Source organism: Amaranthus tricolor, chromosome 16, assembly GCF_026212465.1.
Source record: "Amaranthus tricolor cultivar Red isolate AtriRed21 chromosome 16, ASM2621246v1, whole genome shotgun sequence".
Taxonomy (NCBI): Eukaryota; Viridiplantae; Streptophyta; class Magnoliopsida; order Caryophyllales; family Amaranthaceae; genus Amaranthus; species Amaranthus tricolor.
Window position 1 is genome coordinate 3957084 of NC_080062.1, and position 10417 is coordinate 3967500.

At 34.4% G+C, this 10417-nt stretch overlaps 3 protein-coding genes across 3 annotated transcripts in view; 1 reads left to right on the plus strand and 2 right to left on the minus strand.

Annotated features, from left to right (window-relative positions):
• Positions 1-440: 440 nt before the first annotated feature.
• On the plus strand, positions 441-5921 carry LOC130803008 (sedoheptulose-1,7-bisphosphatase, chloroplastic). The gene is made up of 8 exons (XM_057667152.1): positions 441-789; positions 1891-2010; positions 2106-2291; positions 3184-3265; positions 3363-3584; positions 4349-4449; positions 4737-4808; positions 5357-5921. The coding sequence occupies exons 1-8, from the start codon at positions 694-696 to the stop codon at positions 5636-5638; spliced, it is 1161 nt and encodes a 386-aa protein (XP_057523135.1). The 5' UTR covers positions 441-693; the 3' UTR covers positions 5639-5921.
• Positions 5922-7265: 1344 nt separating this feature from the next.
• On the minus strand, positions 7266-8398 carry LOC130802436 (uncharacterized mitochondrial protein AtMg00810-like). The gene is made up of 3 exons (XM_057666456.1): positions 7690-8398; positions 7454-7621; positions 7266-7333 (listed from the first exon to the last, which is right to left on the minus strand). The coding sequence occupies exons 1-3, from the start codon at positions 8396-8398 to the stop codon at positions 7266-7268; spliced, it is 945 nt and encodes a 314-aa protein (XP_057522439.1).
• A 79-nt stretch (positions 8399-8477) lies between these two features.
• The window catches only part of LOC130802437 (uncharacterized), a 2861-nt gene continuing 921 nt past the window's right edge, over positions 8478-10417 (minus strand). Inside the window, exons 4-9 of the mRNA XM_057666457.1 lie at positions 10114-10383; positions 9892-9969; positions 9308-9606; positions 9189-9246; positions 9044-9101; positions 8478-8815 (exon numbers count right to left, since the gene is read on the minus strand). Coding sequence (XP_057522440.1) covers positions 8478-8815; positions 9044-9101; positions 9189-9246; positions 9308-9606; positions 9892-9969; positions 10114-10383 — 1101 coding nt within the window. The remainder of the gene's footprint in view (positions 8816-9043; positions 9102-9188; positions 9247-9307; positions 9607-9891; positions 9970-10113; positions 10384-10417) is intronic.

Genomic DNA, 10417 nt, shown 5'->3' on the forward strand with positions numbered 1-10417 from the left:
ATGGACCCGTCTCATAGTGAGACGGTCTCATACAAGACGAGCTGCATTTCTAAATACCCCACAATTTTAACCTATTTTACTTAACTCCTTAATCTCTATGCCATGGTCGGTTCTTGGAGCCTAAAATATTAAATGGTGTTAAGCCTAGTTTTGAGCAACACTTTTTAAGTGATTTCTTTGTAAAAAATTTTTATATTTAAAGTAATATAATATTACAATATATTTTGTTTTGAATTATTTTTCTTAAAGTAAATTTTTTTTTTAATATAATAAAGAATTTCATTTTAAAAAAATCATCAAAATAAATAAAGCCTCTAAAATTTTTACTCCACCCTACTCTATGCCAAAAATTAATTGGGCAAAATGACAGGAACAAGCACTAGCAATAATTGGGCAAAATGATAGGAACAAGCACTAGAGCAATAATTGGGACCTTAAAATCATATTGTAGTGAGTAGTCTCTATTACTTAGGATTAGAAATCAAAACAATCATTATTCATTACCACAAAATACTGAGATATGGTAGTTCATTCAATCTTTGAGCTTTTTGATCTATATCTTTTAGAAGACTGACACGTGGCAGTAACCCATTGACTGCTTATCTTGAATCCTACTATTCACTCTTCTCACTTCTTTAATTGTCTTAACAGAAAAGGCCACCAAAAATCCAAAGCACATCATAGAATTTAACAATGGAGACAAGCATTACTTCTTGTTCTAGGAGCATTTTGCTCCCTAGACTCTCTTCTCAGCACTCTTCTCTTGTGCCTTCATCTTTTAACCCCAAGGTATGTTAATTATGGCATTATTAATTTTTACTACAATTGTGCACTTTTATCATATTGATGAACATTCTTTTGTATATGTATGCTGTGCTATGTACACAACAACACTCTCAGAAGAGTTGACTGCACACATATCCGATGAGATTTCACCCTAAAACCTATTGATAATAGGAGTAGCCCATCCAGCTTATATGTTTTTTTTATCTCAGCTATTATTGTTTTGTTTTATACTCCTATATTACATTATTTAATATTAATAGGGTTCCAAATCAAAAGATTTGAGATATGAGGTATTTATGGTTAATACCATGTGCCCATGTTATTATTGATCACATTGAAAGTGTAAATTGAAATAGTTACTAAGGTATGCTACGACTAATACTATGTGTTTGATGTTATTATTGATCACATATGCTATGGCTAATGCTATGTGCCCATTGTTATTATTGATTGTGTTCATAGTGTAATCTAATCCATGATCTAGTTATGTAATTTTTTGAATAGAAATTGTACATCTATAGCTTATTGTTTGACCATAACAAGTGGTAAAAATGAGGTAAAAAAGAGGTAGCTAACCTCATCTTAGGTTGGTATGTGTTGGTAATTAAATCAAGAATTAACGATCAAAATTTTCAAATATCATTAAAATTTGGAATTATAGGTGTTTTTTTTTTTTTAAGAACTAGTATCTGGTATCAATTATAATTGTTTTGGCTTTAGATTCATAATCTATATTAACAACAACAATAATGCCAAAGCATTAATTCTAAAAGATCGAGTTTAACTCTAAAATTGTAAATAAGGGAAAGCGAAATATGACTCTGGTTTTGATGATAAAGTTACCGTGTAGCAAGTGACGAATCCAGAAAAAAAAACGATGATATCAATGTAAGTAAAAAACGCCTATTCGATTTTGATTCCTAGTCACATATATGGAAGACAGTACACTAACCAAGTTATCTAGGGTATATTTACATGTAAATCTGATTTTATTTTGGATTTAAGTGAAGTCAATTGATCTAAGTGACATTACTCTAGATCTGCTACTGTGTCTAACAAGTGCTGGGGGATATGATAAATTGATTCTTCATAAAATTTTTGTAGAGTCTAAAAACAAGCTCATTATTTGGAGAATCATTGAGGATGACAACCAAGTCATCAATAAAGATCAACAAAGCAAAGAACTCAACTCTTGTAACCAAAAATGAACTTGGTGACAGTTTGGTAAGCTTAAGATATTAACCAACATAACTATAATTTACATTTCTTTCAATTTTCTTTTACAATTTGCAAATAAATGGTGAGTATTATACATGCAGGAAGAGTTTCTAGCCAAGGCAACAACTGATAAAGGGCTGATAAGATTGCTAATGTGCATGGGAGAAGCTTTAAGAACCATTGGGTTTAAAGTGAGGACAGCTTCATGTGGCGGAACTCAATGTGTCAACTCTTTTGGGGATGAACAACTTGCTATTGATGTGCTTGCTGATAAGCTTCTCTTTGAGGTTATTACTCTTATGAATTCAATGTTTATCTTGCATTGTCTTGTGGAGTGACTCTTTTACTACATCCTCCTTTATGTGTATAGTTTGCCGGCTTTCATCCCTTACTTGAACCTAATCATAGTTTCTATGAGCGGGATACACTGAGTATGATGATGATGTTGACGACTGACTATTTCAAACTCTTTGCCTTTTGATGCATTTTGTTACTCTTGTGCTCTCATGAGCTTTGTTGCTTGCAGTGACGGACTCAGAATTTTAAGTATGGGTTACACGAAATTGATTATGATGATTAATTGTAAACAAAATAAATTGATAGGGCCATGAAATATCTTACTTAAGATATTCAATATTTTTTGCGGTATTAATTTTGTAGTGAGATTCGATATGTGGGGTCTGAACACCCTCAAGCCCCTACATAGGTTCGCAACTAGTTTCTTGTACTCTCCACTTCAATTTACCTCAATTATGCATCGGAATTCTGATCTTTACAACATTTTGTTAAGTGGGTCCCACCTAGTAGGTTTATATACGTAACCTTAAGCTTTGTTAGTAATGACAAAGTAGAATCGATTGACCCTAGATGGCAAACATTATTTGTATTTTCAAATGAATCAGAATTGCACACAATTTAATGAGCCATTATCATCATCATCATCCCAATGAGTTTCACCCAAGGCATAGTCTGGAGAGGATAGGAAAAAAAGACAGACCAATATCCTCATCACGAGGAAGTCACCATCGAAAGAGAGCCACTCAACTCAAATATGGCCTGGCATAGTGGCATATGTGGTTGTTGCAAAAGAAAAGTCTGCATTACTCTTAAAAACTAGTCACCTAGTTGAACAATTTCTTGTATGAAATCATATAATGATCAACATATGTGCTAATACAGGCCTTGAATTACTCACACTTCTGCAAGTATGCATGCTCAGAAGAAGTCCCTGAACTTCAAGATATGGGAGGTCCAGCTGAAGGTCATTTCTTATGTCTTCAACCATCTAATTCAAAATTTTCTTCCCAATAAAATTTATTCATAACATGTTTTTCATGGGTTTTCATGGCGATTTATAGGTGGGTTCAGCGTAGCGTTTGATCCCCTTGATGGATCCAGCATTGTCGATACGAACTTCTCAGTAGGAACCATATTTGGGGTGTGGCCAGGTGACAAGTTAACTGGTGTAACAGGTGGTGATCAGGTTGCAGCTGCCATGGGAATTTATGGTCCTAGGACTACTTATGTCTTGGCTCTTAAGGACTACCCTGGAACCCATGAATTTCTTCTTCTTGATGAAGGTTTGATTCTTTAATAATTCAAGTAAAAACATGAAAATTATAATAATTTGATCATTTGTTTATTGATAATGTTAGAGTATATAATATATCTGGTGCGTCAACATTAGCTTAAGCTTTTGATTGAGTACGTGACAAGAGTCACGAGTTCAAATCTCAATTACACCTCATTTAAAGTGGAATATCCAGTGTCAGATATGAGGAGGATCTGTATTGCATCCACGCTTCTAGACCAAAGGGCTCTCGTGTGAGAAGGCGTGTTAGAGTATATAATATATCTTACGGCCTCAACCACAACTTATACTTTTGGTTAAATTGATTCCTTGATTATTACTTACTAGTTAGTATTAAGATTAGGTGATGGGCGAATCTAGGGTCGTGGGTGTCTTCAGGTCATATCCTATAAATATAAGTTGTGCAGTTTATAGCATTAAAGGATAGTAGTTGAATTGGTTGAATACACATACGGAGCCGAGCTCTCTATAAGTCTTGGGATCAAGTCGGTATACAATCCACACTCTTGTGAGAGACCTTCTTTCAGTGAGACGACCTCAAAACAAAGAGCTCATATGCTAATAATTGTATTAGTTAGACTATTCAACCAATATATATATAGAACGTCTCATGGTGAGACTGTCTATATATTTACCCAGATGATAGAATTTCTTGGATTTGCCCAATTATTGGTGAAATAATGTACAAGTCACCTCTGTTTTTACCCGGTTTTGAAATCCCTAAATCATTTTTGTTCTTGTTGGTGATATTAGGAAAGTGGCAGCATGTAAAGGAGACAACAGAAATTGGTGAAGGAAAATTGTTTTGCCCTGGAAATTTGAGAGCTACTTCTGACAATGCTGACTATGACAAGGTTCTGATAAATCCTGACCTATATTTTTTATTTTGCTCGATTTCATTAAATTTGCTATGTTTTACTTTCTAAAAACCGTTTCAAATTGAACACGACATGGATCCAATGACTCACAAATTCCATGGGACGAGAATGATAGAGTATATATTATGTTACACACTCTACTGATTTAACAACCTCAGTCAAAACCTAATGCTGATGGTTGTAGTGCAATAATATGTTATATGCACTATCGGGTTCGAATATTAGAATGCGATCTTTAACACTATTTATGTGTATTTCTGCAGTTGATCCAATATTATGTCAGAGAAAAATACACATTAAGATACACAGGAGGAATGGTTCCAGATGTAAACCAGGTATCAGACATCTCCTTTTCCTTTCCATTCTTGTGTGCTTGTGGTGCAATACTATTATTGTGTTGTTGAATAACCTAGCTGACTAGAATGTAAGTAAAGATATTAATTCGGCCAAAAATTTATTCATATTAAATAATGTTGAGTTGGTAACTAAAATGTTAGTTGATTTGACTATTTGAAAGTATTGATTGATAAGTTAGACATTTAAGTCAGATGTTATAAAAATATTTGGTAGAAGTTGTTGGTTGTTGCACGCTGATTGTTTATTAGAAAAATGTGTGTCAAAAAGAAAAAAAATAAAAATAAAAATAAAATGAAAAAGCCTTAAATACAAGTAGTTAAACCGAAGCAAAAGCAATATAAACTAATGTCAACTAGTACATTAGGTTCCTAAATTTAGTGGACCCTATGCGGTCAGATACCTTGCATATGCCCAGAACCATTTTTGGAAAAAGCTATTAATAGATTAATTGAACAACCCTTTTGCACATTTTTACCCTAGTTATTTGTAATCTAACATGTCACAACATTCATATGTGTATATGTAGATCATAGTGAAGGAAAAAGGTATATTCACAAATGTAGCATCACCTTCAGCCAAGGCAAAACTAAGGCTATTGTTTGAGGTAGCACCTCTAGGGTTCTTGATTGAGAAGGCTGGTGGTTACAGCAGTGATGGAACCCAATCTGTGTTGGATAAGGTCATCCAAAAGCTTGATGACCGAACTCAGGTTGCATACGGTTCAAAGAACGAGATCATTCGATTCGAGAAGACTCTATATGGTTCATCTAGGCTTGAAGAGCCGGTTCCTGTTAATGCAGCTGCTTAATTCATGACTAAGACAATGTACTATCATTGACATGGCGGATCTACACTTAAACATTAGGTAGCACGTGGGTGTTACCCATGATTTTGGATTCTCGATCCGTATTGATCATTGATTATATTTGTATCCCTTTTTTTATCTATAGTTTAGCCTTAATAAATTTTGTGACTATTTATGTTTAAGCTATTGTTCTTTATTGCATATCAATATGAAATACTCAATATGGAAACATAAAGAAAAGTATATTTATGCATGGAAGGAAATCAGCTGATGTGTTTGATGATTATATTCCATATACTTTCAGAAATTGGGTAGAATGATAACCTTTGTAGATTGATTATTGTGAGAATCAAATGTTTATCATAAGTATAATAGAGAAAATCATCAATCATAAGTCTAATTCAGAATTTTCATTCATTTAATGTAATTGTTCAAGACAATGTACTTAATCTTCCCCCTCCAAATTCTGCTAATTTACTTGTCATTACTACATCAAGACTATTTACGAGCAATGTCGTCTCCTCTTTACGACCAAGTCAATTAAAAATGACATAAATATATTTTATATATGTCAAGATCACCAATTCAACCAACAACTTAAGTTAATGATTAAGGCTCTATGATATATTATATTATCTAACACGCCTCCTTATACAAGAGGTCTTTGGGCTGAAAAGGTGGATGCAACCAATACTCTCCTCAAACCTATTGCGAAATATCCCATTTTAAATTAGAGGTGGTTGAGATTTGAACTCGTGATCTCTTGTTATGCTGACTCTGATACCAAATCAAAAAATCACTCGATAATAGCTTAAGCTAATGGTTGAACCTGTCAATGTTATACTCCTATTATCTAACAATATATGCAAGTGTAGTTCCTTAAACATCACTTGCTTGAAACTTCATCAAAATTATAAATTTAATAGATTATATATTTCTATCCTAGGATTTAAAATATAAAATTATGGAAATTGAAAACTAAATTTCACGAGGAAGATAAAGTGTTACACTCATAAAAATCATGCAAAATCGATATTTCCTACTAGAAATGAACCAGCCGGTTAATTATACATCATTATCCTGAAAATTACAGCACAACCAGAAATTAGAGGTTTTTGGTCAGTGATTAAGAAGGGTTAATCCATAGAAGATTGACCACCTAGAAGCTTTGAGAGATTAATCAAAATATTAACTGTTAATCAGTGGATCTTAATTTTTAATTAATTAGGCTTAGCTACTATGTAGTCTTCAAAAAGCAAAATTAATACGTCATGATATGAACAGTTCAACAAACCGTTCAATTTGATAAGTGAAAAACCAAATGGTTTTTGAATGCAATAGCGATTGTAAATTTACCCCACTGCCTACTATTGTTATTCTTTGTGATTGTTGGTATTGATTGAGTATATGACATATTATCGGGCTAAAATTTCAGAATATGTTATATACTCTTGTTAAAGTTTGCGGAAGAAAAGAAGAGATTCATATGATCAACAACAATTAGAACAAATTGTATAAAATGCAGACAGAAGGATGAAAATCTGAACTTCTGTAAATGGGTTTTTTGTTTCTCAATACAAAAGGTAGCAGAGAGGAGTATTATTACAAAGAGACTAAAAATGAATCTTTCTCACAGATACTCACAAGAGCTATGAATACATTCATTAAGAGGAAAAACTTGAAAATCTAATACAGGACCTATGTATATACAAGAGATTGTTATAACAACCTTTAACAAACTCTTTTAAGTGGTGCTAGCTCAGCTAATAATAACCTACCTACTATTTTAATATCCCCCTCAAGCTTGGGGTGGGATACCATGCCAAGCTTGGATAAGAGTAAGTTGATTGGAGGGAAGGGTTTTGGTTAGAACATCAGCAAGCTGAAACTGAGTTGGCAGATAAGAGAGTTGAATCAAGCCTTCCAACACTTTATCCCTTGTGAAGTGACAGTCAACCTCTATGTGCTTGGTCCTCTCATGAAAGACTGGGTTGCGAGCAATAGTGCAGATTAATTGTCATAGTGGAGAGTGATGGACTTGAGATTAGTGACACCAAGTTCCTCCAAAAGCCTGACAGTCCATGTAATCTCAGAGGAAGCAAAGGCCATAACTCTATATTCTGCCTCTGAGGAAGATTTGAAAACCGTTGGTTGCTTCTTGGATTTCCAGCAAATAGGAGACTTCCCAAATAAGAGAATGTACCCTATGAAGGATCTTTCGCTGTTTGGACAGGAAGCCCAATCTGAGTCAGAGAAGGCTTGTAGAGTGAGCTGATATGTGGCATGGAGCAATATAACTTGGCTTGCTGTGGATGTTATATACTTAAGGGAGTATTGAAGAGCTTCATAATGTGGCATTCTTGGAGATTTCATAAATTGATTGAGATGTTGTACAGTGTAGGCAAGATCCGATCTTGTATGAGTCAAAAAATCGAGCTTTCCACCTAAGTTCCTGTAATATGTAGGATTAGGATACAAAAGACCCTCATTAGCAGTTAGTTTTAAATTGAGGGGCAAAGGAGTGACTACACGTTTGTGATCACTAATACCACTAAAATCTAATAAATCTTTTATGAACTTCTTTTGAGTTAGGATAATACCTGTGGGAGTGTAAGTTACCTCAATTCCTAAAAAATAATGTAGAATGCCAAGATCTTTTATACTAAATGTTTTGTGAAGACGGGACTTTAGACCTTGAATGCTTGCAACATCACCTGTTAGTATAATATCATCAACATATACAACAACTATGGTTATGACCATTCCTTTTGATGAACAAGGAGGCATCACTATGGCTCTATGTAAAACCTTGAGTATTCAACTCCATAGCTAGCTTAGCATATCACTGTCTGGATGCTTGCTTCAAGCCATACAAAGACTTTTGAAGTTTGTAAACTAAAGAATTAGGATTAGGAAGTCCCTCTTGGACAGTCATATAAACTCCCTCATGAAAAGTGCCATGTAAAAAAGCATTATTAACATCTAATTGAAACAAATCCCAGTGTCTACTTGCAGCAAGAGCAATAAGGCATCTAACATAATTCATTTTGATGAGAGGGGAAAAAGTTTCCTCATAGTTCACCCCATACTCCTGTGTGTATCTCTTGGTAACAAGTCTAGCCTTGTACCTCTCTAAGGATCCATCTGCCTTATACTTAAGCTTATAAGCCCACTTGCATCCTATAGGTTTCTTTCCATAGGGTAATGAGACGAGCTTTCAAGTTTCCTTTTGTTCCAAAGCTTGAAGTTCTGAGTTCATGGCCTGAACTCAAAGGGGATTTTGAACAACCTTTTTATAACTTGTAGGTTCAACTAAGGTATGATCCTAGGTGTCAAAGTTGTTGTGCAGGACAAAGAGTGAATCAGTATTAACTAAGTTGCACCAATGTGAATTAATGGAGTCTATACTAATGTAATCCTTTAAGTGCGAGGGAGGATTTTGAGGTCTAGAGGGACTTTTAAGAACCTAATTGGAAGAGTTGGTATCCTCAGTAATGTCAGGTTCAGAGGAGTGTTCCTCTTCATTAGTAGGGGAGTCAGCTGGTTGACTAACGTCACAAGTAGGTGGGAACTTATCAAAGAAAATGGGTGAGGGTGAAGAGACAGAAGTGCTGATAGGAAAAAAAGAAATGTATAGAAGTATAGTTCAAACCATTTGAGAAAAGATGAAACGGGAAATGCTTTTCAAAGAACTTAATATCCCTAGTGACTATGACTCTTTTGGTGTTGAGATCATAAACTTTATATGCCTTTTGTCCAAAAGGATAGCCAAGAAACACACAACAGCGTGCTCTTACTTCAAACTTGGTTCTTCCTTGCTTTAGGGTGTTAACAAAGCATAAACACCCAAAAGCTCTCATGTGAGTATAGGATGGCTTATCTCCAAAAAGTCTCTCATAAGGGGAAACATATCCAATACTAGATAAAGGGGCTCTATTTATGATGTACACAACAGTTTGGATACAATCTCCCTAAAATTTGATAGGTAGATTGGATTGAAAAAGGAGTGCCCTAGCTACCTCAAGTAGGTGCTTATGTTTTCTTTCCACCACTCCATTTTGTTATGGTGTGGCTGCAGTGGATTTTTGGTGAATAATTCCTTTGGTTTAATATAATTTTAGAGTATCTCTTTCACAAAGCTCTTTAGCATTATCTAATTCAACAATTTTGACAAAAGTTCCAAACTGTTTTTCAACATAGGTAAAGAAATGTTGTAAAAGATTAATAGATTCATTCGTTATTCTTAACAAATATACCCATGTACTTCTACTATAATCATCTACTATAGTGAGAAAGCCAGTACAATTTCCTGTAGTTGGGGTATGATAAGGTCCCTAAATATCAACATGCACAAGTTCAAAAATTCTATTAGTCTTTATTTCACTATGACCAAATCAAGATCTACATTGTTTGGCTAGGGGACAAATACTACAAATGCAAGTATTAGTAAAAGACTTTGAACAAAAAGATGTATCGACATATTTGAGAATGTTAATAGGTATATGCCCTAGTCTTAGGTGCCAAAGTTTAATGGCATCTAGACTAGGTGAATCAAAAGTAAAACTGCTAGCTTGCAAGAAAGAACTAGCTAGTGACAGCAAGTCTGTTCTTTTAATGCCACTTTGTCTTGTAGAGTAATAGAGCCCTTTTGTTAGTTCACCAAGATCCCATGGCCTTCTCATTGAAGGGCCTTGGCAAAAACATCCAGATGCATTAAAAACAACAGAGCACTGTAAATCTTTAACTAGCTGAGGTACAGAAATAAGGTTGAAATGAAAGGAA